General features: G+C 39.7%; 1 protein-coding gene across 1 annotated transcript in view; it reads right to left on the bottom strand.

The window, feature by feature from the left end:
* C17H8orf34 (chromosome 17 C8orf34 homolog) overlaps nt 1–10036 on the bottom strand; it is a 115138-nt gene extending 105102 nt beyond the window's left edge. Inside the window, 3 exon segments of the mRNA XM_028167192.2 lie at nt 9663–9797; nt 9799–9852; nt 9854–10036. Coding sequence (XP_028022993.2) covers nt 9663–9797; nt 9799–9852; nt 9854–10003 — 339 coding nt within the window. The 5' untranslated portion in view covers nt 10004–10036.
* Nucleotides 10037–22582: the final 12546 nt, after the last annotated feature.

Consider the following 22582-nt stretch of genomic DNA (forward strand, 5'->3'; position numbering starts at 1 on the left):
ATCACTAATTATTAGAGAAATGCAAATCAAAACTACAATGAGGTATCACCTCACACCAGCCAGAATGGGCATCATCAGAAAATCTACAAACAACAAATGCTGGAGAGGGTGTGGAGAAAAGGGAACCCTCTTGCACTGTTGGTGGGAATGTAAATTGATACAGCCACTATGGAGAACAGTATGGAGTTTCCTTAAAAAACTAAAAATAGAATTACCATATGACCCAGCAATCCCACTCCTGGGCACATACCCAGAGAAAACCATAATTCAGAAAGACACATGCACCCCAATGTTCATTGCAGCACTATTTACAATAGCCAGGTCATGGAAGCAACCTAAATGCCCATCGACAGATGAATGGATAAAGAAGATGTGGTACATATATATAATGGAATATTACTCAGCCATAGAAAGGAACGAAATTGGGTCATTTGTAGAGACGTGGATGGATCTAGAGACTGTCATACAAAGTGAAGTAAGTCAGAAAGAGAAAAACAAATATCGTATATTAACACATATATGTGGAACCTAGAAAAATGGTACAGATGAACCGGTTTGCAGGGCAGAAACAGAGACACAGATGTAGAGAAGGAACGTATGGACACCAAGGGGGAAAGTGGCGGGGGTGTGTGTGTGTGATGAATTGGGAGATTGGGATTGACATGTATACACTAATATGTATAAAATGGATAACTAATAAGAACCTGCTGTATAAAAAAAAAAAAAGAATAGATGAATTTGCAACAATGGAAAGAGTAGGAGCAAAGTCAGAAGGAAAAGCAAGAGTTGCAACAATGGTTAAAATGATATTCCAATAAATGTTATCTAAGCCAGTGCTGCCATGAAGGAGGGCAGGCAGAGATAGATGAGATAAACTTCATGCTTGGTTAATTTGCCTGTAAGGATGTGAAAACTATATTAGACCTCCTCCCTTTGTGGGGAAGGAAACAGATTCTTCCTGGAGTTTTATTCAGAAGACAGTCTGATTCTTGCCACCAGGAATGGACTGGGTTTGGGATTGACAGCTAAAGTAATGCTGGGGACTTCCCTGGTGGTGCAGTGGTTAAGAATCCGCCTGCCAATACAGAGGACACAGGTTCGAGCCCTGGTCCGGGAGGATCCCACATGCCTCGGTGCAACTAAGCCCGTGCGTCACAACTACTGAGCCTGCGCTCTAGAGCCCGCGAGCCACAACTACTGAAGCCCGTGGGCCTAGAGCCTGTGCTCTGCAACAAGAGAAGCCACCACACTGAGAAGCCCGCGCACTGCAACGAAGAGTAGCCCCCCCTCACCGCAACTGGAGAAACACGCGCAGCAGTGAAGACCCAATGCAGCCAAAATAAATAAATAAATAAAAATTTAATATCTACTTCTAGATACAAGACATGACATACTATATGAACTGATATCTATTGTCTACAGATTACTGATGCTCACACATCCTTCACTGTAGAGCAGTCCTCTCTCCCTCTGGATAGACTGTCCTGTACTATTGGGAGTGCACAGAGGAATGGTATAGAAAGCACAGGCCCTATTCAGACCAGTCACACACATCAGTCCACTTTTTTAAGTTTTGTTGTTTTTTTTTTGACTGCACGGCATGTGGGATCTTATTTCCCCAACCAGGGATCGAACCTGTGGCCCCTGCATTGGAAGCACGGAGACTTAACCACTGGATCACCAGGGAAGTCCCAGTCCACTTTTTTATCCTATGCGTTTCAGTGCTGTAAAATTCCCTCTCCGCACTGCTTGAGCTGTGTCTCATAAATTTTGACATACCTTCCTTTTCATTGTCAGATGGGTTTTTATTTCCTTGTGATTTCTTCTTTGACAAGTAGATTATGTAGAAGTGTGTTGCACAGTTTCCCAGTGTTTTGGGAATCTTCCTGTATTCCTTCTATTACTGATTTCTAGTTTCATCCCACTGTGATGGAGAAAACACCTTGTATGTTTTCAATTGAGGATTGTTTTGTGGTTCAGGGAATGGTCTATCTCTGTATGCATTCCATGCCACTTGAAAAGAATGTGCATTCTGCTACTGTTGCATGGAGTGGTCTACAAATGTCAACTAGACCCTGTTGACTGATGTGCTGTTGAGTTCTTCTATGGTGTTTCTGAATTTCTGCCTAGTTGTTCTCTCAGTTGTCAAGAGAGGGGTTTTGAAGTCTTGAACTATAATTACAGATTTGTCTATTTCTCTTCTTGGTTCTGTCAGTTTCTGCTTCACACATTTTGCAGCTCTGCTGCTCAGTGCATACACACTCAGGATTGCTCTTTTTCTTGGTGGGTTGACCCTTCTATTATTACAAAATGACAATTCCTGTCTCTGATAATTTTCTATCCTCTGAAGTCTACTTTATCTGACGTTTACATAGCCACTCCTGCTTTCTTTTGATGTTTGCATAATATTTTTTCCATGCTTTTACTTTTATCCTGCCTATATCTTTGTATTTGAAGTGAGTTTCTTAGTTGGGTCATGTTTTTTAATCCACTCTGACAATCTCTTTTAACTAGTATACTTAGACCATTGCATTTAATTGAATTAGTGACATATTAGGGCTAAAGTCTGCCATGTTATTTTTTTTTTCTGTTTGTTCTCTCTGTTTTATTTTTTCTTTTTCCTATTCCTGCGGGTTACTTGAACATTTTTTTAAATTCCATTTTTATTTATCTATCGTTTTTGAGGGCATCTTTTTGTATAGTTTTTTTAGTGCTTACTCTAGGTATTACATTATACATATACAATTAGTCAACAGGTATTGTCATTTTACCAGTTCAAGTGAAGTATAGAAACCTTACCTTCTTTGCACCTCTTTATCCTTCCCTGATTATAATACAATTTTCTTAAGTACTTCCTCTACATACTTTTAGAACCTCATCTGACATTGTTATAATTGTTCTTCAATCATGACATAATTTAGAAAATTCAAGAGGAGAAGGAAAACGTATTATATTTACTCATATTTTTGCTCTCTCCATGTTCTTTCTTCCTTCCTGATGTTCTAAGCTTCCTTCTTCTTTCATCATTTCCTTTCTGTTTAGAGAACTTCCTTTAGCCATACTTTTAGGGAAGGCCTGCTGGTGACAAATTCTCTTGATTCCCCTTTCATTTGTGAAGGATATTTTCTCTGATGGAATCCTAGGTTCTTTTTTTTCAGCACTTGAAAAATATTGTGCCACTTCCCTTGGACCTCCATGGGATGATGAGAAATCTGGTGTCATTCTAATTGCTTTTTCCTCTATAGGTATAATGTTGCATTTCTCTGGCTGCTTTCAAGATTTTTCTTATCTTTCTTCCCCAGAAATTTAATTTCGATGTGTCTTGGCACGGATTTCATGGCAGGGGTGGCCTTGTTACCACTGGACCACAAGTCCTGAGTCTTCTCTAGGCCTCTTCTGACATAACCCCAATGTGGAGGGAGAGGAATGCCTTATTACTGTCAGGGGTGGGAGGAGGCCAGGCTCCCCACATGGTCTCCACTGACATTGGCCTCAGATCACGGGTAAGAGTGAGGCAACAATGTAAAATCAAATTAAAACCACAATGAGATATCACACAAACCAGTTAGAACGGCTATTATTAAAAAGACAGATGATATCAAGTTTGGGTGAGAATAGTGAACAACTGAAACTCTCACACACTGTTGGTAGGAATGTAAAATTTTACAAGCTTCAAAACTAGTGGCTAATGTCTTAAAAAGTTAAACATACACCTACCATATGATCCATCCAACCTATTCCAGGTCCCCAAGAGAAACAAAAGTTTAAATCCATATGAAATACTAATTCAGCAATAAAAAGAAGTAAACTGCTGATACATGATGCAACATGGGCGAATTGCAAAATAATGATGTCAAGTACAAAATGATATACACTTTCCCCCGAAAAAGGAGCACAGAGTATGATTCTATTTATACAAAACTCTAGAAATGGAAAACCAACCTTAGTGACAAAAAGGAGATCAGTGGTTGCCTGGGGATGTGGAAGAAGTAAGGAAGGGTAGGAGGGAGGTATTACAAAGAGGCATTCCAGACAGCAGGAAGGAGGGCAGGCATATGAGAAGATGTCCCAGCTGAGTCCATGTATTTTAGGTACCTTCCAGGAAATTGCAAACATTTTCACTACATATCATTGACTCTATGACACTTGACCATATGTAGGTGCAAAGGAGATGTCACCACTCATAAACAAACAGAAACAGTATCTCTGCCTCAGCACCCTTTCTTGTGTTCCAGCACTCTTATGCATTTATTTTTTTAATATTTTTGTTGATATTTCAATAAAATTTTGAGAGGGAGTAGAGGAAAATGCATATGCTTAATTAACCAGAATTGTAAATTTTCTTTACTCAGAATTTTAGTTTATTATTCCTTGGTTGCCATGTATAAATCACTGATAACAATTCTTAACTACACTCACATAATTTAATGTTTAAAGAAACCCAATGGATGAATTATTTTGTAAATACTCATTTCCTAGATGTCCTTTTCTATTTTTAATATTTTTTAAAATTTTGAAATAATTTTAAACTTACAGAAAAAGTATGTGAACAACACAAAGAACTCCATATACCCTTCACCTACAGACTCCATTCAAGTTTCGCCAACTTTCCCAAAAATGTCCTTCATAGCAAAAGTATCAACTCTAGAACCATATTTTGCACTTACTTGTCACGTCTCTTCAGTCTGAGACCTCCCTTGACCTTCATGATCTTAACATTTTTTAAGACTCCAGATAAGCAGAATTTCCCCATCAAGCTTATCAGATATTTTCCCGTTATTCAATTCAAGTCATGCATGATTGGCAGGAATATTACAGACGCGATGCCATGTTGTTTTACATGCATCCTAACAGGGGGCACAACACTTGAGTAAAGTAGTGTCTGCCAGGTTTCTTCACTACAGAGTTACTTTTTTCCCTTTATAATTAACATCTATTTTGTGGAAAGGTACTAGAGATTATGTAACATCTCACTCCTCATCCAACTTTCACCCATTAGTTTTAGCACTGATTAATGTTTCTTGCCCGAATTATTACTAAGATGGTTGCCAAGTAGTGATTTTCTAATTCCATCATCCCTTCCAGTTTTATTAATTGGCATTGTACTTATGATAAGGTAAAGCTTTCTCTTCTCCCTATAAATTGAACACATTCATGTATCGCATGAATGTGTGGAATAAAATATTCCTATTTTATACAGTAAGATAATGTTCCTATCATTCTTTGACCACTTCCTTACATTTTAGCTTAATAAGATGTTCCAGGTTCTGGGGCTTCCCTGGTGGCGCAGTGGTTGAGAGTCTGCCTGCCAATGCAGGGGACGCGGGTTCGAGCCCTGGTCTGGGAGGATCCCACATGCCGCGGAGCAACTAGGCCCGTGAGCCACAATTACTGAGCCTGCGCGTCTGGAGCCTGTGCCCCGCAACAAGAGAGGCCGCGACAGTGAGAGGCCCGCGCACTGCGATGAAGAGTGGCCCCCGCTTGCCACAACTAGAGAAAGCCCTCGCATAGAAACGAAGACCCAACACAGCCAAAAAAATAAAATAAATAAATAAATAAATAAGTCAGGAGCTCTTAAAAAAAAAAAAAAAAAAAAGATGTTCCAGGTTCATCTTGTATTTCCCAGTGCCAAGCCTTGAATTAACCATTTCTCCAAGGATACCTGGTTCCACTTAATGGGGAATATAATTTAGAACACAAAATCTGGTTGCTACGGTTGACCATGCATTTGATAAGTCCACCTCATAACATATATGCCAAATCAGTTAACACAAATTCAGACTACGTGAGTAGAGGTACTTTGAACTAAACACAGAAGGTTGTAAAGTGATTCCATTCTACTTGGAGTGGGTCAGACCACATTTGGGAAAATGCAGTGAACTTAGTTTGCCACATCTTCAATAGACAGAGATTTAAAAATTCTATGGAGATTGTATGAAGACCGCATTATTCTGCTTTTTAAAAATTGACATATAGTTGATTTATAATGTTGTATTAGTTTCAGGTATACAGCAAAGTGATTCATATATATTTATCAAGATATAATCTTTTTCAGATTCTTTTCCATTATGGGTTATTATAAGATATTAAGTATAGTTCCCCGTGGTATAACTTGTTGTTTATCTATTTTATATATAGTGGTGTGTATCTGTTAATCCCAAACTCCTAACTTATCCCTCCCTCCCCCCCTTTCCCCTTTGGTAACCATAAATTTGTTTTCTACGTCTGTGGGTCTGTTTCTGTTTTGTAAATAAGTTCATTTGTATCAATTTTTAGATTCCACATATAAGTGATACCATATGGTGCAGGATTTCCCACTCTTGTGAGTGTGACTAGGCCCGAACCAAGACATATGGCTGCCCTGAGCACCATTCCAATCCATAATTTTCAAATAATTATTCTATTTAACAAGATGAGAGAAACTGAAAATTGTATACTTCTCTGTATTAAAAATAATGAATTTATTGCAACGTTTCACATCATATAACCTCTTGGGAATTAAGTTAAACTGCTTACAATATAAACAAAGTAGATGGCTTGATCCTAATAAGCAACAGAATTTCTGATCACCAAGTTCTTTGACTGTTAGGTGCTTAGCCCTAGGCTTTGAGATCAGTCTTATGTTTGCCCCATGCATCTTACCTACGTATGTTGCAAAGATACTCTACTTTGGTGGGAGCCAAACCATTTCACATCTTGCCAGTTAAGTGAGGAGCTATGTGTGAAATCTATATTAAGATTATAGTTCTAACTTATTGTTGCAACATCAAGCATTCCTTATAGATTGATGCCAGACTGCTGACTACTTGCCTGCCCTGAGCAAGCCAATGAGAGCACAAAAAGTATTATATCTTACAAACATTTCAAAGAGTTTGTGGAATCTAAGTCATTATTACCATTTTCACCTTATAGCTTCATACTATTTAATTAAAATATCATTACCCAAGACTCTAATGCAACGATTTCTAGGCATGATTTTGTAATGCCTCAAAATATCTTCAAACATAGTTAAAGGTAATATAAATGTATACTTCTAAATCACCTGGAAACGATTAATTTCACTCTAGTTTTTGAAACACCATATTGTGTGCAGCACTTTTATAAGCTTCTCAAATGATAAAATGTTAGAAATAAATAAATTAAGTAAGAAATAAACTAAGTAAACTGTACAGGTTTTAAAATAAATGAGATATAAGTATTCTCAATACCAGTATGTTACCTTTGCTACTGTTTTAAATAACATTCATGTGCTGTCTCTAAAGTGCCTCACTTCAGTGAGTTTTCTTAAAACAGACCAAGCTAACAAAATCTGTAAAGGGAACATATTGTCAGGTCTTACATATTTTCAAAACTAAAGTAAGCCTATGTCACTAATGCCAGTGCCTCAGCACAAAAAAAAAATCACCACAAAGCCCAGATAATAAAACTTGGCATCACCTATTTCAATTTGTAATTGGTAAATGGAGATTTTAGCTTATGTCACTGTTTCTTATAATGTGGCCCAGGAATTAAATATATGACCATCATTTGTGCTACTTCTTACTAAATTCAGATTCCTAGGCTCCTCTTCTGATCTCTTGAAGCAATTTTTATGAGAACTATTAACCAAAGGCCTGGGAGCTTTGAGGAGAATGATAGATCAATATGTCCATTTTACACTAGTTCCACTGGTTTTCAAGTATGAGGAGACTTTCCAGTTTTGTAAAGTACATGTAATTCTACTCTCTCATGATCAAAACTGTTGCATAAGGACTTGATTTCAGTAGAAGAGAACTTATCCATTTTCTCCCTTTAATTATTTAAAGTGCACATCAACCCTTAAAAATTAACTACTCATCTCTGCAATCCAAGCTAATGGGGATGTATGTAATATGTTACCCCCAAACAATGAATAAAATACAAAATATATACTTTTGTCCTTGTTTGTTTTTTAGTGAGGAGGTCTAATGATTTTATGAGACAATTCTGCCATCCCTTAAGATTCAGCAGTGGAACTAGCTAGTGAGCATTTGAAAAAGTGAGCATTTAAAACCAAGTTGGATTTATTTCCTAATTATGTATATAGAAAGTTTACATACATTCCAAACTCTATTACTGTCACTTGGAGAGAATCTTGGGAATTATAAAAGTCAGCAAATGAGAATAGCATCTATTAAAAACAATTCATTTATTCTCCCTAGGAAAATGTACTTATATTCTAGAGAAGAAACCCTCTAAATGTATTTATTTTATGTTTCTTTTGATACAATTAACACACTGTGCCACAGAGGGTTATTATATTTCTCCTTTAAATACAGTGTATAGTCTCTAATCTTTACACTAACGGCAAAGAAAGGAATTCCAGTAGCTCCAGCAATTCTACTCTGCTTTTGTATATGGACTTCCTTTGCTAACACTTTTCGCAAAAACAAGAATCAAGACATATATTGTAGGACTTTATGACTATACAACAGTGATTATCAGTTGAAATAATGGTCATATCTCTCAAGACAGTACATGGTTAACTTAAAAGTTGGTCAGAAAAACAAGGGATTTTGCAAATCTTGCTTATGTGAAACCCGTTATGATCACACCCTTGTCCGCTCCCTTTCTGTGCTGGGACATTAATTCGCAGTCTTATTTTCTCTGCAGTTATCATTCTCCTCTCTTCAGTCCTGGAGAAGGTGTTCCAACCTCTGCTATCTCTTCCTCCTGCCGCGTTTCAGCCTTAAGACACCGCGGTCATGTAAACCCCCAAGTATGACCACAACGGTTTTGGTGGGGGGGCGGGGATCTCGACCCTCCCACGTCCTCTCGCAGCGGGTCGGTGCCCAGCTGGACGGTTGGACCGGAAAGGAGGGGACCGTGGGCGTCCCTCCCCGCTGGCCTCTGCAGCTGCCCAGCGCCCTGGCAACTGGAGGGACGCTTTGCCGGTGCCTGCTTTCAGTCCCCCGTTCTCATTTTCTCCTGTTCTCCCGCTTTTCCATTCTCCTACTGTATTTTTGTCATCAATTCTTTGATGGCGAGAGAAAACAGCTCAGAGCCGTCTCCTTCCCATAAATACGCGTGTGCTTCTCCCGAACCTTTCTCTGCCCCCTCTCTCCCCCTAACACAGGTAGGGGGGCCGCAAGGCAAAGGATTCTCCTTTCATCCAGAGACCAGTGTCAGCGCCTCAGCTTGACAATTTCATTCCACACGCCCGCACCTCCCGAAGCCTACTTCCTACCAGTTCAGTTTTCTCCCAGGTAACCTTATTCCATCCCATTGCTAAGCACTTCCTCCACCTTCTTCGGGTTCTACTACTGCCTACATTTGGGGGAAAACGCGCAAGACAGTGTGAATTCCAGGAAGAAAGTGAGCGTGTGTAAGCCTGAGTGTGTGCACCCGTCTGTCTCAGCCTGTCCGGGCCCCGTGCATGTGGTTGCAAGGGGCAGGGCAGTCAGACACCTCAAACTTGCCCTGCCAGGATAAGGCTTGTCCCTCCAGAGCTTACCTGTCCGCGCCCAGGTAACCGAAGAAGCGCCCGCGCGGCCGCGTTCCAGGACACCTGGCCCGGACAGAGAGAGAGAACTGGGGCCACAGGGGCGCCCCTCTCGCGCAGCTCTTCGGTCTCCCTCCTTCCCTCCGGGGTGTCCTGAACCCCCCAGAGACAAACGGGACCGCCCGCACCCGCAGCGCCTTACCTCAAACAGGGGACCGATCTTGTTCTTCTCCAGGTAAGCCTGGATCCGGGATTGCTGATGAGAGGCCATGGAGAGACCGATGGGCCGCGGAGAGTGCGGGAGACCGCGCGGCCGTGCGCCTCTGCCCGGGGACACCCCTGCTTTCCCCTGGACCGGGGCCGGGACAGGAGCTCGGGAGCCTGGGCTCCCCCGGCGCGGCGCGGCGCGGCGCGGCGAGCTCGGTTCCCGGCGCGGGCGTGGGCTGCAGCCGCTGGAGCCGCGAGCGCGTGGGGCGCCGAGAGCCGGAAGCCGGGGCGCGGCGCCGCCAACTCAGACAACTCGGAGGCGAGGGGAGCTCTCATTCATCGCGCTCTCCTCCTCCCCCAGCCCCACGGCTCTCCGCGGCGCCCGCGCGGGGGCACCTGGAGCAGAGGTTCCAGGTTCCTTTCTCTCTGGGCTGCAGCGGCGGGAATCAGGGGGCGGGAGGCGAGCCGGGAGGCGCGGCTCTGCCTAGAACGGCGCCGGGGGGCGCCCTCGGGCGGGCCGGGGCTGCGGGGCTCGAACTGGCGGGGAGCGTGCGTGTGCGTGCGTGTCCGCGCCGACGGTGGGTGCCCGCTCTCCCGGGTTACGGGAACACCCGCCCGGGCTTCTCCCCAGTCTCTGCTCGCCCTGCCCGCTGCTCCCTAGCGACAGCGCCGCTCCGAAAGCCAATGGTGAAGGTGCTTCTTTCAAAGTGCACGTAAATCTGGCGCTTGTTGGCTACTCCTTGGCAGCTACAAAGGCAGTTCGAAAGGGGGTCGTCCCCACCGCCCCTTCTGAGCCTCTCCTCGCACCTCCTGCGCTGCCCCCGCTAGCTCAGGGTCCGAGATGGTGAGCGTTGTGAGAAGGTGCGTGAGTCTGAGGGTCTGCCACGAACGTGAAGTTGCCTTCATTCAGGCGGTCTGGCTTGGCTTGGAGCAAGTCGACGGGCTGAGAATTCAGCTGGAAACTCCCAAGGTGCAGACGCCCAGAGGCTGGGGCAAACCTTTAGCTTTTGACAGGAAGAAGAGATGGAAGCGAGCCAGCCCTCCCTCCCAGTTTGCCTTCCTAATCCTCATATAATCATGTGGATTACAACCCACACATAATTATGGCTATATATCTATAGCTACATCTCAAATACTACGCTAGTGCACTTCACGATAGATGCTTTCCTATAGATGCTTCTTGAGCTCCTCACATTTAGCCAGTAACTTTTATTATGCAGCAGTTTCCGAGGGACGATCTCTAGACAGCAGAGGTTCCTTCACAAGCTCTTTCTTGTGGAAAAACAAAAAACAAAAAAAAAAAATCATTGAGGCCTCCAATGACAAGTTCCCTGTCTCCTAACCATGATGTGCTATCAAAATTAAAAGATTTGTATTAGTAAACATGAAAGTTAGAATGAAGGGAGCAGTTATCCTAAAGCAGACTGCAACAGTGTAGATTTCCTTTTCTTTTGCCACTTTCTGGATTTCTGTAATTCATAACATCTTTATTGGTGTTGGTGTTTTGCCTTTTTTTTTTTTTTTGATAAATTTATTTATTTATTTATCTTGGCTGCATTGGGTCTTCATTGCTATGCGCAGGCTTTCTCTAGTTGTGGTGAACGGGGGCTACTCTTCGTTGTAGGTTGCAGAGCACGGGCTCTAGGCGCGCACCCTAGAGCACAGGCTCAGTAGTTGTGGCTCACGGGCGTAGTTGCTGCGCGGCATGTGGGATCTTCCTGGGCCAGGGCTCGAACCCGTGTTCCCTGCATTGGCAGGCAGATTCTTAACCACTGCGCCACCAGGGAAGTCCCAGTGTTTTTTTCATCTGTATTTTAAATGAACTACTTAAATAGAAACATGCACTAGTTAAGAATGGAATATCCCCAAAAGTACTGTTAATTCTATTTAATAATTCAGATTATTATTCTGCCAGAATACCTAACAGCATAACCATCACTGATAACCTGAAATAGACATGATTTGGATTGGAAAGATGCCCAAGTTAATACTTTTACAATCAGACTCAGGTGATCTGCCCAGGGAGAGCCAAACTGAATAGCAGTGAGGTGCCCAGGGTTCTCACATATTTTCCGTTGTGGATCAAAGGCATACTTACTTATATATTTTTTAATATGTTCAGGAGAAATTAAATATATAGAGTGAATATCAACATTTTTATTTGCTATTAGGTATGGTACACAGCCATCTATGACTCAGCTAAAAAGGCATTTTTGACACCACACATAGCACTGGAGAATCAGAACAGTACCTTATTCTAAGAGAAATGAGGAAGACGCTTCTTTAAATCAGACTATTAACCTACTTATTAAGCCTTCACCATACTCAGAGCACTGCACCTAGGGCCTTGAATGGAAAAGACAAAGCTTTGCTGGCAAAATACTTAAGTAGTAAAGGGAAGATCATGAAGAAATATACATTTATGTATATATGTATATGAAAACACTGGACATCCCCAAATTACATTTTTAAAATTCAGGAAATATTTCAGAAGTTTTTCAAGGCCTACCTTAAATACCGTCTCCTCCACAAAGCATTTCTTGGTTCTTTCCATTTATCCCCAAACCTGACTTCATTACTAAAATAAATATTTATTGCACAGACTCTCCATGGCAGACATTACATTAGGAGTGAGGATTCAAAGGTGAAGGGCCTTGTCTTTGTTCTCTGGTGTTCAGTCTTTTTGAGGCAATTGGCATATACACGAATAATGACATTATAATGCATGGTGCTAACACAGATAAATAAAACATGCGGTGTGCATACCGAAGGATGAAAAAATGACCTGTGCCCGGATCATCAAGGAACGCTCCATAAAGGAGATTGTGTTTGAGCAAACTGTCAAAGGAAGAGTAAAATTTTAAAGTTTTCCAGATAGCATTGGTGGAGTGAGGATGGGGATAACATTGCAGGCTTCGGCATTAAAAAAAATAGCATATGCAAAGGCCCAGAGGCACAAAACAGCCTAGTGATTAGAGAAACATAGGGTGGATATGGAGGAAGATTGGCATGTGAGGTTAAAAATGTAAGCAGAGTTCAGCTCATTAAAGGTCTTACTTGCTAAGAAATACAGGCTTGCATCTTCTGGGTGATGAGAAGTGACTAAAGAGTTCTGAGCAGAGGAGTGTTATGGTCAGGTAAAAGTTTTAGAAAGATTGCTTTGGTTACAACATTCATAATAGATTGAAAAAGAATGATACGGGGAGAGCAAAACTAATTTAGGGTACAGAATCCACAAGCAAATCATGAGGGCCAGCCTTTGGACTGCAGATAAAAGGATGGAGAGGATGGGAAATATTCAAGGAACATTTAAAGACTAATTTGTTGATTACCTTTATGTAGGATGAAATTAGAAGAGGCAATCAAAGATGACCCTCTGACTTCTACAATGAAGCTAAAAGATTATAAATTATTTGCCCAAGTCCCCCAATGAATAATTGATTGCGCCAGGTTTTGATTCAGTATTTTCAAACTCAAGCTGAAGCTACTTCCATTTCTTACCCTGTATCCTGAAAATTAGTCAAGAATTTAGTTTCCAGATATCAGCATCCTTTGGTAGAAAGGGTTATGTCTCATGACCTGGCACATAGTAGGTACTCAATAAATAGCAGTTAAATGAATGAATTAAATTTTAGTAGCTCAATTCAATCCAGCTATGTTCTTTCAGGCTAAACTTTGCCTCTGACATGTGGCATTTATGTTTTGTTTTCTTCCATTTAATTAATTGCATGCATATTTTAGTATCTCTTTTAAATTGCAAACTCTAAAATCATGAACTGTATCTTAATAATTCTCTTGCACTTTATAGCATGCAACATAGTATATTTTCATACAATATGTTTTTCATAAACATATCTTTAATTAATATCCTATTGCTATACATTTTGAGATTTATTTCATTTAGTCTCTTTAAGATCAGCTGACAAGGAACCACTGTCTTTTTAAAAAATTTATTTATTTATTTTTGGCTGCGTTGGGTCTTCGTTGCTGCGCACGTGCTTTCTCTAGTCACGGCAAGCGCGGGGGCAACTCTTCGTTGCGGTGCGCCGCGGGCTTCTCATTGCAGTGGCTTCTCTTGTTGCAGAGCACGGGCTCTAGAGCGCAGGCTCAGCAGTTGTGGCGCACGGGCTTAGTTGCTACGCAGAATGTGGGATCTTCCCGGACCAGGGCTCGAACCGGTGTGCCCTGCATTGGCAGGCGGATTCTTAACCACTGCGCCACCAGGGAAGTGGGTAACCACTGTCTTGGATTGAATTTGCCAACATTCTTCTGCAAACATAGCATAGTACCTTTATGATCCTTTCGCTTTTTTTTGGCTCGAGCACAGCATGAAAAGGCCATTTGCAGTGAGACTGTCTTGACCTCATTGTACTACAGAAGTGCCTATCAGCATAATTTACAAATATACAGAATCCAATTTATAGAATGTTCTAAAGCCCTTGTCTAACTCCACCTTGCACAGCCCCTGAAACAAATAATTTTTGATGAGAGACAAGAGAACAACGGTGAAGGCCAGTAGACCTAATTAGGAAGTATAAACAATGTAATCCCTTGAAATTAATTAAACACTGAAATAAGAGAACAGATAAGTTCTATACAGGTTCCTTGAATTTAGGCTGCTAGCCTGAAGCATATTTGTCCCCTTCCTGTATCTCTCTCACTTTGCCACTTTCTTTTTTTTTCTTTTTTTTTGGCCATACCACATAGCTTGCAGGATCTTAGTCTCTGACCAGGGATCAAACCCATGCCCCTGGCAGTGAGAGCACCAAGTCCTAACCCCTGAATCGCCAGGGAATTCCCTCACCTTGCCACTTTAAAACAGCCAGAGACTACTATTTTCCCTAAGAGCTCAGTCTATCACCCAGGATTTTCATTTTTGACCTATTAAGTGGAGAGGTGGCATCAGAGACTGAAATAAAGGGGGTTCTGGAAGAGATAAAGCAGACAAGTGGGGACATGGAAAAGTCCTGAATGAGGAACTTCCAAAATGTAATTTGATTTCAAAGTCAGAATTGTCAAAAAATTAATGATAATTATGGTTTAAACCACATAAAATAGTGGGATTTCTATATATGGAAACTTTCAAAATACATGTTTCAGGAAAGAATTCAAAAGATGCCTGGGTATACTTTGATGCTAATGCAAGAATATTTATTACCACTTCACATAGTAGAGTATAACTTTAGTTATAAAGACTGATTTCCACATACTGTTAGATCTGTGATTAGCCTGAGGACCAATATCTGTGTTAGCATGTGTGAAGGATCATTTAGGTCTCCCCTGAATTTGATTCTCTCTTTAGTATCTCCTTAGGAAAAAGTGCTTTCTTGTGTACTCTTAGGTGGTGGTTCAAATCCAGCTGCAATGGGGAGGGGCAGGGGACACATTATTTGGGAGTCTACCAGCATTATCATTGAGAACACTGACCTCAGAGTTCTAGCCCAGGATAAAATCTAGGCGTTGCCATTTACTAGCTGTGTGATGTTCAGCAAGTTACTTAACCTCTCTATCCTCAGTATCCTCATGTGTAAACTGAAGATACATAGTACATAGTTCATCAGTTTATTATGAGGATTACACGAGCTAATGCAGGAAGCATGCATATGGGGCCAGGCACAGAGTAAAGATTCAATAAAGGGTAGTGCTAATATTGTCATTATTGTCATCATGTCATCATCATTATCACCACCATCATTATCAAGTCCCTGAGATTTAGACTTGCAAAATTCACATAAGTTGTATTAAACCAATTACCTGGAAGTCCTACGTAGAAAGAATGTCTTGCAAATCAAAGCAGTAAGACAGGATATTATAGTCTCTTAATTAAAGGAAATAAGAAAGGTACTTCTAAGTTCAAAAAGAGAGCTGTAAGGTGAGTATAGCGTGTAATATAAAATGATGTACTCAATTATATTACTCTACATAAAGAAATTATTTATAAGGGAAGAAAGGTTTCCACAAGAAGCCTGGTAAGAGGAGAGGCAACAGGAACTTTTCGGTGATTATCCATACCTGTCGAGTAGGACAAAAAGCTACAGGACCCAGCACATAAGAGTCACATCCCCTTGTTTTCAGATGAGGAAACTGAGACACACAGAGGGTAAGCAACTTGTCCAAGGTCCCAGCTAGTTAGTTAGTAGCAAAGTCCGTATTTGAACGAGGGTAGTATTTTAAACACCACTCTAGTGCCTCTCAAAGCTCTGACTACTGGTGTCACTTCCTTTGCTTGGAATTTGTTTGTATCAGGAGGTATCTGGGTGACTACTTTGACTTGCTTAGTATGTTTATATGGGGAAGGAGGTAACCTGGGTGGCAGATACCCATGTAATTTTCTGGCCTCATACTAAATGAAAACGTTGGCAAACTGGCTTATATGTGTCTCTTGAGAGTTTGAATAATGCTAATCAGTCACGTTGGGACTGATTCTAACTGAACTGATAACATCGACTCACTGGACCTCCTAAATTGAGAACTCAAATGATACTGCCAGCTTGTGAAATCCTGCATCCAGCCTTCTCAGGTGACATTTCTATCTCTTAAATTTCCACATTTAAATATTAGGTTTTAATATTTAACTTTTAATATATGGCATGTTTATAAGCAATCACCATCTAAAATACTTTATGTCAATAACTTTTTATAACATTTATTTGCATTACATCATGAATCATTTAAAGTAAATCTACAGATATCGAACTGCAGATAGCTTTGATATTAATTACTAATAAACTGTTAACCCCGACATGCCTTTTACTTACAATTTCCAAAATGATACTGTCTTGATTCTTCATCCCAATAAGTGAGAGTCTTTGTTAAGAAAAACAGCTTAAACAATGAAAAATGCTACAGAATACTGTAACATGATACTGAATTTATTGAAAGGGAGGAGAAAATAAGAGCGACTGAACAAACAAAGGATGACTTAGAAAGGAAAACAATTCTACTTGGTGTGCACCCTGGGGAGAGTCAGGCACTCTGCCTAGGACAGGATGTGCTATTGCTCTAATCTAACTATCAAGGAATAAGTAACACGGGACCTATTTCTCAAACACACATCTCTGTAAATGCCAGCTAATGCTCAGAGATAATGCAGCACATCACAACCATCCCAGCACTAAAGGTTAAAGGTACATTTTAGCAGAATTAGTGGAACCACCATTGCCTAGAGGGGATTTAACTTAAAAAAAAAAAGGGATGACAGCTCTCTGCAAAAGCTCTCTGGATGCTATGGTACCCAAAGTAGTCAGCAGATTCCCTCCTTCCAAAGCAAATGTTGGTCTATTTTCTATGGCTAATACTCATCCCTCTCCAACCCTCTGATGATTTCGGTCCCGAGAGTCAGAGAGGTTTCTTCTGTGATGTCTAAGGTTTGTGCGAAGCTTCCACAAACGTCTGAGAATCACTGAATTATTATATATCTACCATGAAAGATTTCTGATGAGGTCATGAGGAACAGCAGCTAAACTAACTAACTTTACCTGGGAGGATTAGGAAACCAAAAATTAAATGAACGAACGAATGAATGAATGAATGGGTGGACAGATGGAAGAACAGAGGAAGGAAAGAAACAATGAGTTAATTGAATGCTAATAATTCATTAGGTAACCATGAGGCATATTTAATAACCAGGTCCTCAGTCATTTATGTCTAAATCCCCCTTTTCATGCATAATAAAGTTAGTTGATTTTGTTCAATACACAATTATTCTAAGTATTTATAAAGTATTTAAATATAGTATTTCCATAAGAGACAGCAGTCATTTGCCTTATGGGTTCTCCTTGAGCCTCTGCTCTTCAATTTGCCACTTTTCTTTTTAACTTTTCCTCTTCCTTTTCTTTTTTTTTAATGGAGGTTGTTCATCTTGCAGCCTGGGCATGAAACCTAAGTACACAATTGTCAGTGATCAGTGAAAACCAATTGATTAGAAGTGATGACAAATGTTTTCTTTGACATTTGTTTTCCAACATGTATTTTAAGATCCTTTTGTCTGTAAATGCTCGCCCTTGACAGTCATATCCCTAGGCATATTTTAGTATCAAATCATTGACACTGGGGCTTCCCTGGTGGCACTGTGGTTGAGAATCTGCCTGCTAATGCAGGGGACACGGGTTCCAGCCCTGGTCTGGGAAGATCCCACACGCCGCGGAGCAACTAGGCCCGTGAGCCACAACTACTGAGCCTGCGCGTCTGGAGCCTGTGCTCCGCAACAAGAGAGGCCACGATAGTGAGAGGCCCGTGCACCGCGATGAGGAGTAGCCCCCGCTTGCCGCAGCTACAGGAAGCCCTCGCGCAGAAACGAAGACCCAACACAGCCAAAAAAATTAATAAAATAATAAAATAAAATAAACATTATTTCACACTAGGTATAACTGGAAGCCCATGCTTTTAATCACAGCTGCACCATACTGACTAGCGTGAAGAAATAAAAAAAAATCATTGACACTGAACCCAAGATTTCGTATATTTTAGGATAGTTATTCCTTACTCTCAGCATATACTGACTCATCTGATCTGTTTTGCCAAAAATATTATCCAAAAAACTCTTTTCTCCTTTTCATTTCATTATCTTTAATAAAATGGCATTATGTAAAAACTTGTCTTAAAGCAATGACAGTAAGGCTATTTTGGAATTTATGCAGGGAACAAAGAAATATGGTCAACCTTTTATATTTCCTAATATTTAATTTCACAATAGTCTACCTCCAGTGAAAAATTAAATTTAGGCACTGACTGGCACCTTACGAAATGAAATATGCAAGACTGAATTTTTCGAATATGTGTCCTGTCTGTTTCTAAGAGAAAATAAATGGTCTCTGTATTTGTTCAGTATTTCACCTGCTAGCTTAAGTGTCCTTTGACATTTTTATTTCCCTTAGAGTGTACCTTTCTCAAAGGTAATTAAACGGGCTTTGGGGTCAAATCTGAGATTGAATTATGGGTCAGCTACACACACAGCTCCAACTGTGTGACCACGATCACCCATCATTATCACTATATTTTACAGATGAGGGAACCGAGGCCCAGAGCAGTTCAATAACATACCCTACTAGTTGGTGAGAAAAACAGAATCCAAATCCAAGTCCATCTTATTCCGAAGCATGTGTCCTTTCATTTTATTACACAAGACCAATTTCTACTTCAATTGTTTTGAATACCCATCAACACCTCAATTACTTCTCTCTCTCTTTTTTTTTTTTTTTGGTACTATTTTTACTTTCAAAGCTATTTCTATTTAGAACAGTATTCAATCACACCATTTAACGCACTTGTAATGCAACTGATCAATCTCGTATTTTTCAACAGTATGTGAAAGGTATGTGAACACTGTAATATAAATTTTTGGTAATTTCTCACTAACTGTTTTTAGAATAAAAGAGGCAATATTGGAGAATGTTTAAAAGTACGGGCTCTGAAGTTAGACTCTGTATTGTTTACATTTTTAAATTTCCTGTATATTATGATGTTTGACATCTTTTTTGATTTTTTTAGTTGAAGTATAGTTGATTTACAATATTATATTCATTTCAGGTGTATAACACAGCGATTCAGTATTTTCGCAGATTATACTCCATTATAGGTTATTACAAGATAATGGGTATAATTCCCCGTGCTATACAGTATACCCTTGTTGCTAATCTATTTTATATATAGTAGTATGTATCTGTTAATCCCATATCTCTAATTTGTCCCTCTCCACTTCCCTCTCCCCTTTGGTAACCACAAGTTTGTTCTCTATATATGAGTTTGTTTCTGTTTTGCATATACATTGATTTGTATTATTTTTTCGTTTCCACATATAAGTGACATCATACAGTTTTTGCCTTTGGTGTTTGACATCTTGAGAACCTTTCTGACTGGGGAGAGACTGCCCGTCCTCAGGCTAGCCAGTACTTAGAAACAGCAAAGGCTGTGCCCTTGATATGTAAACTACCCAATCCAGAACCAGACCACCTCTATCTGGCCCAGACACCTATGAGTCAATATCCCTTGGCCTTAATCATCCCAGGGCCAGGTAGGCAACTAAAGACCACGCTTATGTCTCAGAGCCCAAGGAAATTATTTAAATTAGCCAATCTTAAACTATTCACTCTGCCCTGCCTTGACTCTTAAGAAAACCCTAAAGGTCTAACCTCAGCTTTCCCCTCGCTCCTACTTTCTGCCTCTTCGCCACCCTAAGGTGCCCCCATGTTGGCCCTGTGTGTCCTGCCTCCTGTCTCTAGGACCTGTGAGTGTACAAATCTGTTTTCCTGAGCCTGTCCTGTGTCTGCTATTGTGGCCACACCTGACTGACCGTCTCACAAAAGAACACAGCACAGACTCCACGGATTGGAACCCTGCTTCTAGCACATACCAACTTGTGAATTTTGGCAGGTTGTTGCCTAAGCCTCAGTTCTCTCAGATATACCATTAGATGATACTAAATAGACTCCTACGTTAGTGTTGTTGTGAGGTTCACATGAGAATATATCAAGCACTTAGCACGGAGCATGCCAAGGAGTAGGTACTAAATGGATATTCATTGTATTATTGCTTTTGGCTATACTGGAATATATTTCAGAGATAATCCATATTTCCTCTTTCTTTTCCCCATTTTAAAGGTAAGAAAAATCTGACCAAGAAATGCTAGACTGACTTTCTCATTTTCTCGTATCTTACCTCTTAGTTTAAAATAGCTCTCATTTCACTGTACTGCTTGCTACTTATGAAAAATTGGAGATTTAAGTGATATATTTTTATTTGTCTGTATTTAATACTTTAACGGACTTCAAATGACAGTATTAGAAGAAAAAAAGGAGAAGGACTATGGAGAAAAAAAAATCGAGGCCTAACTTGGAAGTTATTGTTGACAGTCTAATATTTTTAAACTTTTATTTGATGACACATACTCATTTTCAAACTCAAAATAAAGAAAAACTAGCATATCAAAAGCTACCTAGGCCTAGTTTAAAGTAATCTATTTATTTCCCATCCACAAGAAGTAAGTAGATCATTTAATACCTGACACTGATGAATTCGATTTTTGATGTGCATGAATTATATAAGAAAAACTTACAGAAGTTTGGAGATTTTTTAAAATGAACTTTTTCCTCCAGCAAAAATTTTTGAGATCTAATTACATCAAAGCACTCTTGATTGTGTGGTAATCCTACATACATTGATACATATTCTAAAATGAGTAAGCTTCGTGCTTTGACAAGGAACCTCCATAAACTTTCATGCTGTTCATTCTCAAAAACATGTCTCAGGCCCAGACCAGTTTCCTGCATACTTTTTGGCTCCTGGAGGAGGCATGAGAGCCCCAGTTTGATTTTCTTTTCTTCATATTACTAAAGGTCACCATTTCCTCTTTCTCCCTTTTTGTTCTCAGACAATAGCTGTAGGGCAATGTTTGGTTTCCTCCAGTTCACTCCTTCTTTGCTGCTTCTAAGGAAAAAAGACACAAGCTTTTATTTTAATACTTTACTACTAATCATAAGAGAGAAAGAAATCAGAGACACACAGTCTAAAAAATAAAAAATATACTAAAAATCTTGCCACTTCTATTCAAGATTGTATTGGAGGTTATAGCCAGCACAATTAGGCAAGAAAATGAAAAAAAAGAAATTATCCTGATTAGAAAGGAAGAAGTAAAACTATCTCTACTTGCAGATGACATAATCTTGTATATATAAAATCCTAAAGAATCCACTTAAAAAAAATTATTGGAACTAGTAAATCAATTTATTAGCAAGGTCGCAAGACAGAAGATCAATATGCAAAAATCAACTGTATCCCTACACATTTTCAGTGAACAACCCAAAAAGGAAATCAATACAATCATATTTATAATAACATGAAAAAGATATATATTAGGAATATATTTAACAAAAGAAGTAATAAAACTCATATTCTGAAAACTATAAAACATTGTTAAAAGACATTATAGAAAATCTAAATAAAATGAATATCCTATATTCACAGATTGTTAAGATGGCAATACTCACCGTCTAATCTACGGATTCAACACAATTCCCATCGGAATTCCAACTGCCTTCTTTGTCAAGCTCATCCTAAGATCCATATGGAAGTGCAAGAAACCCAGAATAACCAAAACGATCTTGAAAAAGAAGAGCAAAGTTGGAAGACTCCCACTTCCTTATTTCAAAACTTACTAAAAAGCTATGCAGTAATCAAGAGTGTGGTACTGGCATAAGAACAGGCATATATATCAATGGAATTGAATTCAGAGTCCAGAAATAAAGCCTCACATTTATGGTGAATTGATTTTAGACAGAAGTGTCAAAGTAATTCAATATTTTCATCAAATGGTGTTGATCAATATTTTCATCAATATTTTCATCAGATGGTGTTGGGACAACTGGCTATCCACATGCAAAAGAATGAAGCTGGACTTCTACCATACTATATACAAAAAATAAACCGAAAATGGATCTCAAAGATAAGATCTAACACTATAAAATTTTATAAGAAAACAAAGGTGTTTGATGACATTGGATTAAGTAATGCTTTCTTATATATGACATCAAAAGCACAAAGAAAAAATAGATAGGACATCATCAAGGACAAGCACTTTTTTGATGCAAAGGACATCGTCAAGAAAGTTAAAAGATAACCCACAGAATGGGAGAAAATACTTTCAAATCATACTTCTGATAAGAGACATACCTAGAATATATGAATAACCCTTACAACTCAATAATAAAAATACCAAATAAACCAATTAAAAATGGGCAAAGGAGCTGAATAGACCTTTCTCCAAAGAAGATATACAGATGGCCAATAAGTACATGAAAACATGCCTAACATCATTATTCATTACAGTTAAAAAGATAAACAATAACAAGTGTTGGCAAAGATGTGTAAAAGTTGGAAGCCTCATATGCTACTGGTATGTATGTAGAATGGAACAGCCAA

This window comes from Balaenoptera acutorostrata, chromosome 17, assembly GCF_949987535.1.
Source record: "Balaenoptera acutorostrata chromosome 17, mBalAcu1.1, whole genome shotgun sequence".
NCBI classification, from domain to species: Eukaryota; Metazoa; Chordata; class Mammalia; order Artiodactyla; family Balaenopteridae; genus Balaenoptera; species Balaenoptera acutorostrata.